Source organism: Grampus griseus, assembly GCF_964374135.1.
Source record: "Grampus griseus genome assembly, chromosome: 19".
In the NCBI taxonomy this organism is placed as follows: Eukaryota; Metazoa; Chordata; class Mammalia; order Artiodactyla; family Delphinidae; genus Grampus; species Grampus griseus.
The window spans coordinates 4270836-4290325 of NC_139013.1; the positions used below are offsets into that span (position 1 = coordinate 4270836).

Genomic DNA, 19490 nt, shown 5'->3' on the forward strand with positions numbered 1-19490 from the left:
TCCCGGCATGCCCCGCGAAGCGGGATGGTCCGCTGAGGCGGAGCCTGGGGACTCGGGCCGGCCGCTACATCCTGTGACTTTTGGGGCTCGGGGTCCAGCTTCTGGAAGCCGAAGGGGAGATAAGAGAATCCGAGTACTCTCCTAAACCCCAAAACATGGGGTCCACTGGCTTTCCAGCCACCTCCAGGCGTCCGCCGTACCCCAGGAGAGAGGATAGGGGGCGGGGGTGGCCCCGAAAACTGACCTAGGAATCCCACGGCGCTCTGTTCTAGTTCTGCTTGGGTTCTTTACCACATCACCAACATATCACCCCAAGGTTCTACAGCTGTTCTGCCTGGTGCCTTCTAGAAGGGGTTTAAGCGTGGGATGGGGGAGGGGTGGGGGTGCGAGACGGTCTTCGACAAGGTAGGGATTGGTGTAGGTCAGAATTCTGGGATGGACACTGCAGACATCGAAAGGAGGATTTTCCTCACTAAAAAGACGTGCGCCTGCTCTAGTTAGCCTTTCCCCCTCTTCCAGCGGGACCCTTGCAATATATCTTGCCAATTGCTTTTGCGGGTGTAGACGCAGAAAGTGGGTTGCATGATCCTTGATTTTTCCCAGAGTCATGTGTTTATGTAGTTGTGATTGTCTTGGAGAAACCGATAAGATGACCTTCTGTGGGACAGAGATTCATGGCAGGAGTAATTCATGTGATCTTCATCGAAGTGTTTTATTGACCACGTGTGTCAGAGAACTTAGAACTAAGGGTAAAATGGAGCTGAGAGTGGGAATATAGGCAGCGTCAGATCCCAAAGGCCTTGACTGAGGGCCTTTGGTATTACCTATAGGCAATGTGGAGTGGGATACGGAAGGATCTGAGCAGAGGGGGACAGGATCAGATCTGAATGTCGGAAAAGGAAAGCACCCCTCTGGGGCCAGGGTGGGCTGGAGGTAGGATGCTCCAAGGAGGAGGCTGGGACAGTAGCTCAGGTGAAACGAAAGGAACCTGGAGGAGGAGAGAGATATAAATAGGATTTAGGAGGAAGTATACAGTGTTTGATGACTGAGAGGGCAGATGGTAGGAAGTGGTGACGGGGTTCTCGCCGTGAGAAATGGGAACCTGAAAGCATTGATTTTGGAGGCAAGATGCTGCACTCAGAATGGGACACGGTATTTCTGAGGTGCTCGTGGGACTCCAAGGAGGGAGAAGTCTTGTTCATTTCTATCCTAACTAGCTCTCCTCATTTGAGAGAGAGTAATGTGTAAGATCCAGACTCAGTTTTTTTCTGATGGGGCCAAAGCTGTCTTGACCCCAGCCCCGTTCTCCTACCAGACCCAGCAACCTCGGCCTGGCCCTCTCTCTTGGAGCCCTCCCCATGAATAAAGCAAGCACAAGTCATTCTTTTATCTTTATATTGGGGTTTTAAAAAAAAGAATATAATGGATGTGGGAGAAGGGACAAGGCTTCTCTCTATGACTGACAGCAGGGGCTGATGGGAACCAGAAGCTCCAGGGAATTAAAAAAAAATAAAATATATATTTATACATTTATATAGATCATGTTACGCATGTGAGTCCCAGAGCAGCAGGAAGCAGCAGCAGAAAGCAACTAGCACGCACAAACACACGTGTGTGTACACCACACACTCAAGCAATGCACTTCCTTTGACTATGGCACAGTAGCAATTCCCACCCCGCCAAAATTGTTTTCAAAAGAAACTTCCCTTTTAAGAAAAGGGCCACCCAGTGATTGTTGCTCTCGTGACCAGAAAAAAAAATAACAGGCTAACATCACCTTTAAGGCTGGCAGTGGCCATTTTCTTCTCCTCCCTGCAAAGGCAGGAGATGCAGTTTTTGACACTGAGGCTGGAGGGCCACATCACTGGCCCTTACAAATGCTTCAGACAGTTGTCTTCAAGACAATGCAGTTTTTTTGCCAGTGTTTTGATACCCCAGGGAGTAGTTGGGATGGAAGTCATACACCCCTTGCTTCCTTTAAGATGGCCTCTAGGCAGTGGGTTTTTAGTAAGCCTGGCAAAAATTCTGGAGCCGATCTCAGGCGAGGCTGAGCACCAGGCGGGATCTAGGGACCGAGGGTCTATGTTTTAAGCCTCCCGCCCACTAGAAATTATTGACCTCCAGAGTTTTTTTCTTTCTTTTAACTTAAAGGGGAGGTACACTGTACACCCCGCCTCCACTGGGAGAAAGGGGGCCCGATCCCTAGCTACCCACCCCCACCCCCCAGACACACACACATACACACCAACTAAGGCACAGCCAGGGTGGGCAGGCATGCTTTGGCAATGAGGCCCCTCTGGAGGGCCAGGGTATGAACAGCTGCAAAAGGGGTGTGTGATGTGGGGCTCAGCACCTTTGGAGGTGGCAGTGGGCTGTGGGGCAGAGAAGGACGAAGTCTCAGGGCTCCTGATTGATCAGAAGGAAAGTGGGAAGAGCTGGTCAGACAACAGGCAGTTGAGAAAACAAACAGGATGACCAGAAAAAAGCCCCAAAGCAGAACGTGTAGAAAAGAAGAGAGCAGAAAGAGAAGGAAGCCAAACAGGATGTGGTAACCAAACAAAACAGAAGGGAGACAGAGCAGAAGGAGTGAAAGAAACAGAAAAGAGAGGAGGGTGAGCTGGGAAGGGTATGAGAAACGCAGGAGAGAGGGGAGCCGGGAAGAGGACCTCAGAGGGCCTCAGAACTTGGTAAAGAACCTCCACTGAGAAGAGGGAATCGGTAGCCCCTCCAGGGCAGAGCCTCAGGCCCTGACAAAAACCAGGCGGGCCGAGTACACCAGGTCGGCCACGTAAGCCAGCAGGTTGATGGCTGTCAAGATGGCCACAGCCAGTCGGCGGTCCCAGGAGCACACGTAGTAGGTGTGCCTGTTGCTGCAGCTCACATCCATGGACCGCCAGGGCTGGCCGTGGTACTTCTCGTTGAACTGGTAGAGCGGCCAGATGATCAGAGCCGTGGCGTAGAAGAGGACGGAGAGCAGGGCCAGCCCGGACAGGAAACTGGGGAAGGGGATGGGCAGCATGTTGGTGCAGTCGCCCAGGTTCAGCAGGATGGCCACGGCCGCCAGGATGAAGCAGATGGAGTACACGGCCACGCACCACTCTAGGGCCGGCTGGTGCTGGTACAGGTAGGGGTTGCTGATGAAGGCGAAGATGACGCAGGCCACGAAGGTCTCCAGCACCTTGAGCAGGCCTGGCACGGTGGCCATGTAGCCAGTGATCTCGCCGGGCCGTGCCCGGGTCCAGGCCACTTCGGTGGCATAAGCCACGCAAGCGATGCAGGAGAAGGCGGTGGCGGCAATGGCGTGGTCCCGGGAGCGGCCGTGAGACAAAAACTGGACATATGTGGTAGGGTAGATGATGGAGGCCGAGAGGCAGAAGAGGGCGGCGTAGCAAGCGTAGGTGATGGGAAAGTTGCGCCAGGACAGGGGGAAGCGGGCCTGGAGCCCGCCTAACTCAACGATGAGGATGATCAGGGTCACGGCGAAGCAGAAGCACCAGGTAAACATGGACCAGTTACCCATGGCGCCCGTCCAAGCGCCCACACTGGCCACCAGCGAGAAGGCCACGCAGGTGGAGATCAGCTGCAGCAGGCGGAGGAGGCCCAGGGGCTGGGTCAGTGCCCGAGGGGACCCCACGGTGGTCGGGAAGCCCGGGCCCGAGGACGACGTGGTCGTGATGGTGGTGCGGGTCACCGTCACCGGCATGGCTGGGTGGAGGGGAAAGAAGGTGTCCTAAGAAGGTTCCAAACTGGAGGATCCAGGCCCCCAGCACTTGCCGCCCTGGAGTGAGGGGGCGTGTGGACAACGTAATCTCGACTCTAGCTGAGGCGTACCCAGGATGTGAGTTTTCATATTGGGCCAGTCCCAGCCCTCCAAGGACGAGGTGGTCGCCCGGTGCTAGCCTCCTCCTCCCTCCAGCCTCATGTCAGAGCTGAGGAGTGTAGTCCCCTATCTCTTTTCTTCCCAGGACCCTCCTTTCCTCTCCCCAAAAGCCAACTCCTGTGAAACCACGTATCTTTCTTCCCACTCCAAACACACAAAGCTGCCCTCCGTCCCTCAGGGACTCAGCAACCCAACCACTCAAGATTCTGCTCTAGGGACTTCCCTGGCAGTCCAGTGGTTAAGACTCAGAGCTCCCAATGCAGGGGGCCCAGGTTTGATCCCTGGTCAGGGAACTAGAGCCCGCGTGACGCAACTAAAAGATCCCGCGTGCCACAACTAAAACCCAGCGCAGCCAAATAAATAAATAAATATTAAAAAAAAAAAAAACCAGCAGCAGCAGCAGAAGAGGCCCTGTCTTCTGTGACCTCTCAGAAACTCCATCTCTGCACTTCCTCCCTTTGGGTACCCAGGACGCTGCAGCCCAGCCTCTCTTTCACCTAAGGGTCCTAAACATTGCCAGCCTCCAGACATTCAGGAGTCCAGCCTCTACATGGAAACCTTCTCAGGGACCCACATCTGATCAGAGCTTCCGTCCTTCCAGCCTGTCTCCTCTCACTAAGCAGGAGGCTGGCCCCAGCTCCTGGAAGACAAGAGCCCTCTCTCCCTTCTGGAACTGGGTCTTACCAATCTCGGCAGCACCCCTGCCATGGCCAAATGGATTTCGGTCTGGAGTACTTCAACCCAAAGGGAGCCTCTCCCCCTTCCCCAACATGAGGTCCAGCCCCCTAGTTCCCAAACTTCTGGGAAACTCAGCTCCCCAGATTCTCTCAGCTGGCCCAGTGCCACTGAAATCTCTCGTTCTCCCTCATTCAGAAATACAGCTTCAGACCCCAGGGCTCTGGGCCCTCAGCCGTGAGCACACCAGACTCAGGGAAATCAACTTCTTTCTTCTATCCCTTTAGAACCTTTGACTTTGATGTCCTTGTCCTAAACACCCTCAGGAATGAAGGCCTGGCCTCAATTCCTGACCAGGTGTCCAGGTCCTCCCTCAGGCCCTAAAATAGCTAATCTCTTGGTTGCCACCTCTAAAAATCTCAGGAGGCCTCTCTCAGCCCCGAGACAATGCAACACCCTCCTTCCAGTGTCAGGAGGGCAGTGTCACAGCCTTTAGCCCAGCTGTCCCTGTACAATAGTTTCCTGGGGACACAGGAGGCCACAGCTGCTGAACATCCTTCTTCCTCATATCCACAGGTGTCTGGGCCCCTCCCTTTGGAACGCAAGGTCCCAGGTCTCAGGATCCAGGAGTCCAAGTTCCCAGCCCCTCCTCCTTAAGACCCAGGAGCACTGCACTCCCCAACTCTTATCTCAGAACCCAATGTTCAGGGCCCTCAGCCCGCTCCTTCCTCTGACAAAGCAGCTCAGGCCTCAGGTCCCTCTCCCTCAGACCCAGGAGTCCAGACATCAGAACCTCTCCCTCCTCACACCCAAGAGTCAGAGCCCCCAGCCCACTCACCAGCGGTCTTTGCTGAGGACCCCACCAGAGAAAGATCCGGCTCTGGAGGCGGATTAAGTCAGACACCTGGAAAAGGCTAGTCAGAGGACAGGAGGGAGAAACAACGTCAGCGTCCGCTCAGACCCGGCTCCACCCTCCCGGGACCCAGGCGACCAGCCGGCCTACTGCCCGGGGCTCGCCCAGAACGCGCGGTGAGGCTCCGCAGACCCTGGGCGCGCCTCCCAGCCAGGGCGGGGATTTGGCCCGGAGGCCCTAAGAGGTCGGGGATGGTGACCTCGGGGAAGCCCCGCCCCGCCCCTTCTTTCCTCCTCTTTCCGCAAACTGCGAGGACGGGAGTGGAGGGAACCTAGCCAAAGTGCACGCCCCGCGGGCCGGCGTGGGCGTGTATGATCGTAACCCTGCCCCCGCCAGGAAAGCCGCGGGGCTGGCGGCCGGAGGGCCCTGGGCGGTGGCTGAGGGGGCGGGCGGCCCGGGCGGCGCCGCGTCTCCGTCCTTATAAGGGATTCAAGTCAGCCCATCCATTTGGAATGTGGCGGGGGCCGGGAGGCGGTGCTGGGACCCCCGCCCTGCTCGCGGATTCCGGCGGGGGAAGGGGGGCAGAGCCCGGGCGCTGGGTCGCAGGAGGAGAAGCCTGCACGTTCGAATTTCTGGGTCCTTCAAAATGTGAGTTCTGGGTCCCCATAAAGTGGGCCGGGAGCCTGGACCCCCCCCCCCACAAGAGCGTCTCTAAGAGAGGAGTGGCTGTGTACCCGGACCCCTGGGTTCGCCTTGCGGACGCCTCCCGCCCCGCGGCGAGAAACTGTGCACAGTGTTGGAATACAGTCCAGAGAGAGTGGCCACACCTCCCAGCACCTCCCGTAAGGCTGGTCTCCCAGGTACAGCTGGACCTCCCGGGCCACCTCCCGCTTCCCCCGACCCGTTAGGAGGAAGGTGGGACAGGCCCAGGAGGCAGAGGGCGGGCCACAGTCAGTTAAGTCTCCCCTGGAAGGTAAGTTAGCGCACGGACCACCCGGAGAGGAGGAGTCCGTCTCCACTCTCAGAGCCCCCAGCCGTCGCCTGAGGTCAGAGCTCAGGAAAGAACTGCCAGAGACCCGAGGAGGGAGAGGAAAACACCCTTTGGCTTCGCGGAGAAGCTGAGGATTTCGCTGCCACGCCCAGTCCTCTCCCCACCTCCACGCCAGACACCACACCCCATCACTCCACAAACTCAGAAGCGCGCCCTGTGCTGTCAGCACCAAGGGGCCCAGCTCCATCTTCACTTTGGGACCACGGGTGCTGAAGCTCCATCTCTGGCCTTTTGAGTCTAAAGTTCGGATTCTGCCCCCTGGATGGGGAGGAGGTCAGTAATTCTGAACCCCAGCCACTCCCTTTCTCAAACCCAGGACTCCCAGTTCCAAGCTTCTCCAGGCCCCCGGCCCCTCCTCCCTCAGACCCAGGGGTCCAGGTCCCCAGCCCCCTCCTCCATCAGACCCAGGGATCCAGGCCCCCGGCCCCTCCTCCCTCAGACCCAAGGGTCCAGGTCCCCAGCCCCTCCTCCCTCAGACCCAGGATCCAGACCCCCGGCCCCTCCCCCCTCAGACCAAGGAGTCCAGACCCCCGGCCCCTCCTCCCTCAGACCCAGGGGTCCAGGCCCCAACCCCCCTCCTTTTTCAGATGTATGACCCGTATGAGTTCATGTCCTCAGCCCTCTCCTCTCCAGAACCCGAGTCCTGACCCAGCCCATCTTTCTAGGGACTGAAGACATTTGGAATCCCTCTGCACCCAAGAATCCTGGACGCTGCTCCCACTCTAGGGGGGTCCTGCAGCCTCACCTTACGGGCCTGTGGCGGCTGCGGCTGGTGCAAAAGCGACAGCTGCAGACTAGGAGGGTCTGCGGTCTGGGTGCGGTTGGAGGGCCGGGGAGTGAGCGCGGGCAGGGCTGGGGGCGGGGCCGGAGCTCTGGGCTGGAGCCGAGTAAGGGACACCCCCTGCCAGGGCTATCCCAGTCCCGCCCCGAGGGCGGGGCCAAGATAAGACCACATCCCCAGAGATAAATACACAGCAGCTCTCCCGCCCCGCCAGCGGTAGGGGTGGAGGGCTGAGGTCACCGTTTCCGTGGTAACAAAACAGGAAGACACAACAGCTGGCGGAGTGGATGCTCCTGGGGGTGCCCTCCTCGACACAGCACTGGAGGTCTCCAGAGCAGTCCCGGGGAAGGCCGTTGCCATGGCAACCCGTCTATTTAGACTTTGTTTAGGACAGAGCCCCCCAGCTCAGGTCCCCACCCCAGTCTCACCTCAATCCGTTCTCCCTCTCCCTTCCTGGCCCTGCTCTTCCAGGATGGACGAAATTTTGGACTTCTAGGTCGCGGTGGGTTGGGGGACTGGGCCTCTCAATTTAATGGGGTCTGTTTGCTAGGGTCTGTGTCTCCTGGGTCCCTGAAATAGGAAAGAGTTGAGGGTGTGCCGATCCCTAGGCTTTAGGGGGTTTCTGGGCTGAGGTCCCCGACTCCTGGGTCCCCAAAAGAACAGTGGTTCGATTCCTGTAAGTAAGGAATTTGAGGGAAGAGCAGAATGGGTCTCCTAATGCCCGTTTACACTGGGATTCGCGGTGTAAGGGACTGATGGGCCAGACCCCTAGGTCCCATATGTCCCTGTCGATGGGGGCAGGGGAGGGGGGTTGTTGGTAGCAGGACTTCTGAGATCGAGGCCATAGGAGTTGGGGGCATGGACTCCGAGGCCGCGGGCCCAGAATCTTGGCTCAAAAGAGCAATTGCGGCTCAGGCTCCTGGGTTTTCGGAGCAGATGTGGTTGCTAGCCAGGCCTCTTGGGTCTGTAAGGGAGAGATATTTTTGGCTTGCAATCCTGGCTCCTGAAAAGAGGGAGGGGCTCAGAAGCTTAATGAGGACGAGACTGGGGGCTGGGGGTGCCAGATTCCTGGTTCCTGCAAGAGGGGAGGGCCCAAGGGGCTGGTCTGCCCGGGCCCCAGAGCACGGGGGTCCTTTTTTAGGGGCGGCTCTGGGGCCCTGAGACGGATTGACGAGCCAAGAAGCAAGCGGCAGCTGAAGGTGGGGAGGCACTGCCCGGGGCTGGGGTGGGGCGGGGACCGGGACGCCTGGGTCCCTCCCTGCTGGCCGGGCTTACTCACCGCGCTCTGCAGTCGTCCCCGGCGCGGCCTTGCTCTAGGCTGCCGTTGGGCGGGGCCTCGTGGCGGCCGCGGAGGCTCGGCGACCGTTAACTGCCCGCGTTGCTACTGCTGGGTGTCTTCCAGGCCGACTACTGAGAAGGCTTTGAGGCCGAGTCCCAGGGTGGAAGACTCTCGCGTCGCGAAGGGAGGGGTCCGAAGGGATGCGGGAGCTCTGTGTCCCCGGCTGCGTGCCCTACGGAGGTGGGAGGGGCTGGGGGGGGGCACCTGGACGCTGTGTGCTCTGCAGAAGTTGGGGGGGGTATGGTTGGGGTGGGAGGGGTGTGGAGCCTGTATGCCCACTTTTGTGCCCTGCAAAGGCGGTAGACACAGACCCTCTCTGTCATTATGTGCCCTGCTTAGGGGAGGGGGGTCTCTATGAGCCCCGCATCAGGATGTGGAAGGAGTCAGGACATGGTATTCGTTGGAGGTTCTCCAAGGACGACCCCAGGTTCTATTCACACACCTCCTTGACGCCCCCGGGGGGTCAGGCCCCCCTTCTTGCCCGAATCAATCACTCTCTTTGCTTGACCCTGAAGTGGCACTCCTGAGATACCCCAAATAGTCAAGGGGCTATCACCACTCACAGTTTACTGCAGTTGTGCTCTCCGGTAGAAGTGTTCCCCCTTTAAGGCATTCAAACTTCAAAACAGCAGAGTTCAGGGTAGCAGGAACAGGAAGCAAACATTTAAAGAGTGAGTCATCAGTTGTGACCCCGTAGGGTTCCCAGGTCTTGTGTAATCTGGCCTCGTGTATGTGCCACTGGTTCAGAGTGCTTACCCGTCCTGCAGGAGAGCAACCCAACCCCAAAGATGCTGTCTCCAACCTGGCACTGAAACCCAGTCTCAAACAGGACGTGCCTCTGTTCTCTGAGAGTAGCTGCTTTCGGGCGATCAATACACGGCCCCGCCCCCTAACTTCCTAATAAACTGGGTTCCTTGATCAGAAGCAATATTGTGTGTGTTAACATGACGGTGAATAGGATCATTGAACGTGTACACAGATGCTGCCATTGGCAGGAGCGAGGAAGGCAAGGAAAGCAAATACAGCCCAGAGTTAATTACAACCCAGGCAGGAAAAAGTTATTGTCCGATCCATGATGGAAAGGGTCCAATGTGCTCCTCGGGCGACCAGGTATTTGGCTGGTCTCCCTAGGAAACCGCACCACGCTGGGGGCCCAGCACTGCTTGCAGCAAGGTGGGCCGACATCAGTGACAAAGTTCCATAGCTTTGATGAAGCAAATCCATACATAGCCCACCATGGCTGCTTTGTTCAAAAGCCCATTAAGCAGGTACTGGGGAGATTGGGGAAGCTGACGGAGAGCCACAGAAGTCATCTGATCTACCTAAGTCTTAATAGCTCTCTCTGTAATGGAGGGTCTTGAGGGAAGAGTTTACCTGGGTACAGATTATGAACTGGTTTTTGCTCCCAACATTTCTGACACCAAATGTGTGTATGTGTTGGGTTTTTTGTTTTGTTTTTGTTTTCACATCAACCACCAATTCTCTAACTCTGGACACGAAATGAGTGTCCAATGATTCAATTCTTTTTTTTTTTTTTAATAAATTTATTTATTTTTGGCTGCGTTGGGTGTTCGTTGCTGAGCGGGGGGACTACTCATTGCGGTGGCTTCTCATTGCGGAGCACAGGCTCTAGGCGCGTGCGCTGGGTAGTTGTGGCGCACGGGCTTAGTTGCTCTGCGGCATGTGGGATCTTCCCAGACCAGGGCTCGAACCCGTGTCCCCTGCATTGGCAGGCGGATTCTTAACCACTGTGCCACCAGGGAAGTCCTCAGTTCAATTCTGAATCTGGGTATACTAACCACTTGGAGTTATCATCAGACCCCACAGGTTAAGGGCTCAGTCCCACAAGGCCACCCCCACTTCAAACTCCAGCCACAAGTCCCAGGCCTCCCATACTTCTGAGGACAGTGGGAATATCCCCTCCAAATAAAGGAGTTATTACATGTTGAACCCTTTGCCACTACCAAATGAGATAAAATCTCCATTACAGCAGATATTCCTTAGCCTGTTTTGTTCTCACATAGGAGACATTCATAAATATATTTGTTGATAAATGAATGAAATTTTCATTTTCAACTGGCTAGAAAACTGGGGTTCCCAGGACTCCCTCCCTGGGTTCCATAATTTGCTAGAATGGCTCGCAGAACTCAAGAAGGCCCTTTACTTAGTACTACTGACTTGTTATAAAGGATGCAACTTGGGAACAGCCAAACAGAAGAGAGACACAGAGCAAGGTATGGGGGAGGGATGCAAAGCTCCCATGCCCTCTCCGGGCTCACCGCCTCCCAGCACCGCGATGCAGTTACCAAGCTGGAAGCCCTCTGAATCCCGTTGTTCAGGCTGTTTACGGAATTTCCATTATGGAAGCATGGTTGATTAAATCACTGGCCATCAGTGAACAAGCTCAATCTCTCTAACCTCTCTGCAGGTCAGGGAGTGGGGCTGAAAGTTCCAATCCTCTAATCACATGATTGGTTCTTCGTGCATCCAACCCCCATCCAGAGCTAACTAGGGGCCTATCAAGAGTCATCTCATTAGTATAAACTCAGGTAGGGTTGAAGGGGGCTTATTATGAATAACAAAAGACAACCCTCCCACCCCTATCGCTCAGGAAATTACAAGCGTTTTAGGAACTTGGTGCAGGGAACTGAGGACAAAAACCAAATATACAGATCTTTTTTTTTTTAATTTATTTATTTAATTTATTTATTTTTGGCTGCATTGGGTCTTCATTGCTGCGCACAGGCTTTCTCTAGTTGCGGCGAGCGGGGGCTACTCTTCATTGCAGTGCGTGGGCTTCTCATTGCTGTGGCTTCTCTTGTTGTGGAGCACAGGCTCTAGGTGCGCAGGCTTCAGTAGTTGTGGCACATGGGCTCAGTAGTTGTGGCTCACAGGCTCTAGAGCGCAGGCTCAATAGTTGTGGCACAGGGGCTTAGCTGCTCCGCAGCACGTGGGATCTTCCCAGACCTGGGCTTGAACCCGTGTCCCCTGCATTGGCAGGCAGATTCTTAACCACTGCGCCACCAGGGAAGCCCCAATGTACAGATCTTATGTCATTGTAACACACAGATCTTTCCTTACTCTGGGTCCAGTGGAAAATTTCATGCATTTATCAACAAATATATTTATGAGTGTCTCCTATGCGAGAACAAAACAGGCTAAGGAATATCTGCTGTAATGGAGATTTTATCTCATTTGGTAGTGGTAAAGGGTTCAACATGTAATAACTCCTTTATTTGGAGGGGATATTCCCACTGTCCTCAGACTATTGGATTCTCAGGAATGTCCCTGAGTGATAGGCTTCCCAATTTTTATGGTGTTTATCTTCCATGCTCTGGCATGTGTGTGTGTGTGTTTTATTAATACATACAGTGTATCTATCTGCTCTTTCCTGCTTTCAAGGTCTTATCAGTATGATGTCATCCGTGCAATTGATCAGAACGGAATCTATGGGGTACTGAAAGCACAAGTTGCTTTTATAGGAGAATTTGGTGATTCTGGAACCGTATCATACAGCATATCTCTAGCTTGGGAAAAGATCAAAATTCAAAACTTGAAGTACAGTTTCTACTGTACGCAAATCGTTTTTGCACCACTGTAAGATCAAACAATTGTACATCAAACCGTCATAAGCAGGGGACTGTCTGTATTATTTCTTTCCTTGCCTGTATTGAAGTGGATGTCTCCCCCTAATCCGTTCTCTGGCCATAACACCTTTTTGTTATCTATGGACCTCCTGGTCACTTGCCCTCATTTTCCACATGGTTTCCTGAAATTCTATAGAGAGCATCCCACCAGATATGCCATGAACAGGTCATATTGTTTTCCCCCAGCCCTCTGAGTGGCCTGGTTGCCTCTGGCTGTTGCCAGACTCATCTGTTCATCTCCATGAGCTACAAAAAATATTATCATGTTTTTATTTGCCCCACGATGTGAAAATGCTGGGAAGCACTGACTTAGAAGGCCTGCCACGTGAACATTACCCTCCACACCATAGCAGTCACCTATCCACTCAGTTCTGCACGCCTCTCAGACATCAACCATTTCTCCTTCCATCTTACTTTCTCAGCAATGGCCACTTACGACCTTTTCTTAACTTGATAGGTACCCCCAGTCCATCAGCCCTCTCTTTTCTTTGCTTTCCTCTTTCTTCAGATATGATTCCACGGTCCATCATTTCAGTGACCCTCTTTTCATGTTAGGATATCTAACACTCCTCTGCCCTTCTGTCTTTGTATCACCCCAGTCGTTGAAAAGAAAAAGCCTATCTATAGATGATCTAAATAGACATTTCTCCAAAGAATACATACAGATGGCCAAAAAGCATGTGAAAAGTTGCTCAACATCGCTAATTATTAGAGAAATGCAAATCAAAAGTACGATGAGGTATCACCTCACACAGGTCAGAATGGCCGTCATAAAAAAGTCTACAAACAATAAATGCTGGAGCGGGTGTGGAGAGAAGGGAACCTTCCTACACTGTTGTTTGGAATGTAAATTTGTACACCCACTATGGAGAACAGTGTGGAGGTTCCTTAAAAAACTAAATAGAACTACCACATGATGCAGCAATCCCACTCCTGGGCATTCATCCGGAGAAAACCATAATTTGAAAAGATACATGCATTGGAATGTTCATTGCAGCATTATTCACAGTAGCCAAGAAGTGGAAACAACCTAAATGTCCAATCGACAGATGAATGGGTAAAGAAGATGTGGCACATATATACAATGGACTGTTAGCCACGAAAAAGAATGAAATAATGCCATTTACAGCAACATGGATGGACCTAGAGATGATCATACTAATGAAGTAAGGCAGACAGATAAAGACAAATATCACATGATATCACTTATATGTGGAGTCTAAAAATGGTAACAAATTAACTTATTTACAAAACAGAAACAGACTAACAGACTTCAAAAACAAACGTATGGTTACCATATGGGAAAGGGGGTAGGGATAAATTAGGAGTTTGGGATTGACATATACACACTACTATATATAAAATAGATCATCAACAAGGACCTACTGTACAGCACAGGGAACTCTACTCAATATTCTGTAATAACCTATATGGGGAAAGAATCTGAAAAGAGAATAGATATATGTATATGTAAAACTAAATCACTTTGCTCTACACCTGAAACTAACACAACATTGTAAATCAACTATACTCCAATATAAAATAAAAATTTTAAAAAAAGAAAAAATTCGGGCTTCCCTGGTGGCGCAGTGGTTGAGAGTCCGCCTGCCGATGCGGGGAACACGGGTTCGTGCCCCGGTCCGGGAAGATCCCACATGCCGCAGAGCGGCTGGGCCCGTGAGCCATGGCCGCTGAGCCTGCGCATCCGGAGCCTGAGCTCCGCAATGGGAGAGGCCACGGCAGTGAGAGGCCCGCGTACCGCCAAAAATAAATAAATAAATAAACAAAAATAAATTTAAAAAGAAAAAATTTAAGAAAGAAAAAGCACATCTATCAGCGTTTTTTGTTTTGTTTTGTTTTGTTTTGTTTTTCCTCCTGTGCTTGCCCTTAAGCGATTAAGCATTACTGGAGAAAGTCATATTACAAGGCATAGAGACAGGGTGCCCAAACTCAAATGTGTCCTCAGTACTGCCCACAATCTCACTGCAATCATCTGGTAAACTCATTCTCATTCCCATAGTGACAAGCACACTATTTTTATGCTCTTCGACCTCTGCCCTCAGCCCCCATTCTCAGCCTATGACCTACTTCTTTAGTTAGAGAGGTAACAGAAGCTGTTCACTGGTAAGCCCCTCAACTTCCTTATACTGAAGCCCAAATGTGACTATATTTCCAGGGCTGTTCTTGAACAATAGCGACGTTTTTATGCTAATCCTTCTTCTTGTCTTTATTTTTTTGCATTTTTTTCCTTTTTTGAAATTGTAGTATAGTTGATGTACAATATTATATAAGTTACAGGTGTACAATATGATGATTCATAATTTTTAAAGGTTATACTCCGTTTATAGTTATTATAGAATATTGGCTATATTCCCTGTGCTGTGCAATATATTCTTGTAGCTTATTTTATACATAACAGCTTGTACCTCTTAATCTCCTACCCCTATACTGCCCCCACACACACACTCCCCACTGGTAACCACTAGTTTGTTCTCTATATCTGTGAGTCTGTTTCTTTTTTGTTGTTGTTGCTATATTAACTAGTTTGTTGTATTTTTTACATTCGGCATATAAGTGATATCATACAGTATTTGTCTTTCTCTGTCTGACCTATTTCACTTAGGATAATGCCCTCCAAGTCCATCCATGTTTTTGCAAATGGCAAAATTTCCTTCTATTTTATGGCTGAGTAGTATTCCATTGTGTGTGTGTGTGTGTGTGTGTGTATACCTTATATATATAAAATAGATATATTGGAAGGAAGGTTCTTAACCACTGGACCACCAGGGAAGTCCCTATTTTTTAGTTCTTAACCTTTTGACCTTGCAAGTAACTGATGCTGTTAGTCCCTCCTTCTAACTTGAAACTGTCCTCTAGGATTGTATGGCATGTCATCCTCCTGGCTTTCCTTTTGCTTCTTTGGGCTTCCTTTACAAGCCCATGTTCCTTTTTTTTTTTTCTCTCTCGGTACGCGGGCCTCTCACTGTTGTGGCCTTTCCCGCCGCGGAGCACAGGCTCCGGACGCGCAGGCTCAGCGGCCATGGCTCACGCGCAGGCTCAGCGGCCGTGGCTCACCGGCCCAGCCGCTCCGCGGATGTGGGATCTTCCCGGACCGGGTCGCGAACCCGTGTCCCCTGCATCGGTAGGCGGACTCCCAACCACTGCATCACCAGGGCAGCCCCCAAGCTCATGTTCCTTTAGATACTAGAGCTCCTCAAGGCTCTTTCCCGGACTTCTATACTTCTCACGATATACTCTCGCTAGGGGATTCCATACACCCTTGGCTTCAGGGAGCCCTGATGAGTAAATGACCCATGTACTAGAGAAGATGCTCATTCAGCTGCTATAACAAAGGCAAAATATCACCGGCCTAAACCAGCGCTGACCAATAGAAAAATAATGTGAGCCACATGAGCAATTTCTAGTAGCCACATTAAAAAGAAGTAAAACAAGTGAGCTAGTTTTAACAACGTACCTTATTTTAATCCAATATATCAAAATATTATCATTTCAGGGTGTGATACCAGCTGCATTTCAAATGCTCAATGGCCACACATGGCTCGTGGCTACCATATTGGACAATGCAGGTCTGGAAAAGGTAATGGTATATTTTTCTTTCTTGTAGCAATCCAAGAGTTGGCAATCCAAGGTTGATATGATACCTCCACGGTCTCAAGGAGTCATTCTCCGTTGTTGTGTTGTCACCTTTGACAAGGGCTTGCATTTGGGCTCTAGCATATGACCCAGATCAAACCACTATATTGTCGTTGCAGCCACAGGAAGAGGACAGGGGAAGGGGTTGGCACGCTTCTTCCCTTTTAAGTGTGTGATCCTGCAGCTACACATATTCCTTGTGTATCTTACTGTTCAGAACTTAGTTGCATGGCCACACAGAGCTGTAAGGGAGACCGGGAAATACAGTCTTTTTTTTTTTTTAAACACTGCTATATTTAAAATGAATAACCAACAAGGACCTACTGTATAGCACAGGGAACTTTGCTAAATATTCTGTAACAACCTAAATGGGAAAGGATTTGAAAAAGAATAGATACATGTATATGTATAACTGAATCACTCTGTTGTACACCTGAAACTAACACAACATTGTTAATCAACTATACTCTAATATAAAATAAAAAAATTTTTAAAAAAAGGAAATACAAAAAAAAAAAACACACACACACACACACACACAAAAAAAAAGGAAATACAGTCTTCAGTTCGGGAAAGAGATATCCAGAAAAATCTTCTATTACAGAGGGAAGAAACTGGGGGAAACTCCTGGTAACCTCTGAAACCTCTGCTATGAGTCACAGGCATATACAGCAACTCAGATTACTCCTCTGAGCTCCAGACATGCATATCCCGGTGCTTACTGAGTCTCCACTTGGATGTCACAAAGGTCCAAACTCCATACATCCAAAATTAACAGGGGATCTTTCCTCCAGTGCACTGTGTGTATCACCAGTAAATGTCACTACCTGCCATCCTGTTGCATAAGCCAGAATTCTAAGACTTGTCATCGATACTGTCATTTCTCATACCCTCCCACATCCAGTCTATCACCAAGTCCCATCACCTCCTATATTCTTTCTCTCTTTTTTTTTTTTTGGCCATGCTACGTGGCATGCGGGATCTTAGTTCCCCAACCAGGGATCGAACCCCTGCCCCCTGCATTGCAAGCACAGAGTCTTAACCACTGGACCACCGGGGAAGTCCCCTATATTTTCTTTCAAATTCATCAACTTCTATACATCTCTTTTTAGTCACATGTTGCTGGGTAATACATTTCCCCAAAGGAATGAAATTCCGATACATGCTGCAGCATGGACGAACCTTGAAAACATTATGCTTAGTAAAATCAGCCAGACGCATAAGGATAAATATGGTAGGATGCCACTTACATGAGCTACCTAGAGTAGTCAAATTCATAGAGACAGAAAGTAGAATAGTATTTACACAGGGCTGGGGCAGGGGGAATGGGAGTTAGTATTTAAGAGATCCAGAGTTTTAGTCTGTGATGATGAAAAAGTTCTGGACGTGTATAGTGGGGATGGTTGCACCACCGTGCGAAGGTACTTAATGCCACTGAATTGTATGCTCAAAAATGGTTAAAATGGTAAATTTTATGTTATGTGTTTTTTAACACAAAAGTTAAAAGAAAGAGGAACCTGGCCAATCTCGAAGTAGAATAAGGAAGCTGAAAGACTTAGGCTACTTGGTTTCAAGACTTACTCATGGGGACTTCCCTGGTGGCGCAGTGGTTAAGAATTTGTCTGCGATGCAGGGGACATGGATTCGAGCCCTGGTCTGGGAAGATCCCACACGCCGCAGAGCAACTAAACCCCTGCGCCACAACTACTGAGCCGCGCTCTAGAGCCCGCAAGTCACAACTACTGAGCCCCCATGCCACAACTACTGAAGCCCCCGTACCTAGAGCCCATGCTCCGCAGCAAGAGAAGCCACTACAATAAGCCCGCGCAGCACAAGGAAGAGTAGGCCCCGCTTGCTGCAACTAGAGAAAGCCTGCGAGCAGCAACGAAGACCCAATGCAGCCAAAAAAAAAAAAAAAGACTTCTTTATGAAGCCAAGTAATTGAATGACTTGGTACTGGCACAACGCTAGACAGATAGAGCCTTGGAACAGACTGGAAAGATCAGAATGGAAAGGGAGAGGAAAACAGAAGATTGTTAATACCCTGAACCTCTTTTTAAATTTTTTTTTTAGAATGTTTGAGACTGGTTAATGGAATTATCCAAATATCACTGGGATGGACTTTTGCCAGGTCCACGCTTGCTGGACTGAACAAAAGGAATCCTCAGTGATTCAGTTCCTTATGTTCTCTGTGCCTCAAAAAACCCATCCTCAGAAGCACATCTCTAGAATCTTCCGTATCTAAGCAAACCTCTTCCTCTGATTGGGCGTCTCTGGTTCTTAGACCACCAAGCACCAAAAGGATGAATGGATTTCTGTGCCCCTTAGGGCAGCGCTGTCCACATCTCTAGTAGCCACATTTAAAAATATAAAGAGACAAGCGAAGTAAACTTTAATCACATATTATATTTAACCCAAATTATTGATATGTGTTACATGATTTTTTTGGAAAAAATTTCTCGATGAGACCTACTTGTTGGCCATGATGATGGTGGTGGCCTGTACTCTCTTTAAAATTCAGTGGGTATTTTGTGCTTTTTTTTTTTTTTTTTTTTGGCCACGCCGAGCAGCATGTGGGATCTTAGTTTCCTGTGACCCCTGCAGTGGAAGCTCAGAATCTCAACCACTGGACCACCAGGGAAGTCCTGGTATTTTGTACTTAGAGTACATCCCAATTCGGATGCTAAGGTTTCAAGGGAAATGTGGCAGCTGTTCGTAAAATTCATAAAATGTACAGTTGAAAAGGTGAATTCACACGGCCAAGTTGTCCAAACACACTTAAAAGGTACTAACTAAACCGAGTATCCACTTTTAGACAAATTAGTTAAACTTAAATAAAATTTAAAATTCAGTTCCAGGACGTCCCTGGTGGTGCAGTGGTTAAGAATCCTGCCAATGCAGGGGACACAGGTTCGAGCCCTGGTCCGGGAATATCCCACATCCCGTGAGCAGCCAAGCCCGTGCGCCACAACTACTGAGGCTGCGCTCTAGTACCCACGAGCCACAACTATTGAGCCCACGTGCCGCAACTACTGAAACCCGCGCACCTAGACCCCGTGCTTTGCAACAAGAGAGCCACCGCACTGAGAAGCCCGCGCACCACAACAAACAGTAGCCCCCGCTCGCCGCAACTAGAGAAAGCCCGCGCGCAGCAACGAAGACTCAACGCAGCCAAAAATAAATAAATAAAAATAAAATATTTTAAAAAATAAAAATAAATCTATTTTAAAAATAAATAAATAAAATTCAGTTCCTTAGTCTCACTGGCCACATTTCAAGCACTCAAGGAGGTCATCATATTGGATTAAAATGTGTTAATTCCTTTTGCTCAGAATGGAACCCTCAGTTTTTCAGAGTGTGCCAGCCTGTAGTAGCATACAGATTCCAGCAGTATTTTAAAAAATAATACTTTGTGACTAAGTGGGGTTTATTTTAGGAATGGGAGGATGGCTAATATTCAGACACCTTTAATGAGATTTATGCTATGAACAGAGCCAAGTAGAAAAAAAAATCATGTGACTATCCCATATGTGCTAGAAGAGTATTTGACAAAATTTAATTTAAAAAAAAAATTGGGGGGCTTCCCTGGTGGCGCAGTGGTTGAGAGTCC

At 50.4% G+C, this 19490-nt stretch overlaps 1 protein-coding gene across 6 annotated transcripts; it reads right to left on the reverse strand.

Moving 5' to 3' along the window:
- Positions 1 to 792: 792 nt before the first annotated feature.
- Positions 793 to 9198, reverse strand: MYADM (myeloid associated differentiation marker). 6 transcript variants are annotated; one of them, XM_082677269.1, is made up of 5 exons: positions 9143 to 9198; positions 8520 to 8751; positions 7669 to 7810; positions 5394 to 5469; positions 793 to 3705 (listed from the first exon to the last, which is right to left on the reverse strand). In XM_082677269.1, exon 5 carries the CDS (start codon positions 3701 to 3703, stop codon positions 2741 to 2743), a length of 963 nt encoding a protein of 320 aa, XP_082533395.1. In that variant the 5' UTR covers positions 3704 to 3705; positions 5394 to 5469; positions 7669 to 7810; positions 8520 to 8751; positions 9143 to 9198; the 3' UTR covers positions 793 to 2740. The 6 variants fall into 6 exon arrangements, with proteins under 6 accessions (XP_082533395.1, XP_082533397.1, XP_082533393.1 ...); XM_082677271.1 differs by lacking the exon at positions 8520 to 8751; XM_082677267.1 differs by lacking the exon at positions 7669 to 7810.
- Positions 9199 to 19490: the final 10292 nt, after the last annotated feature.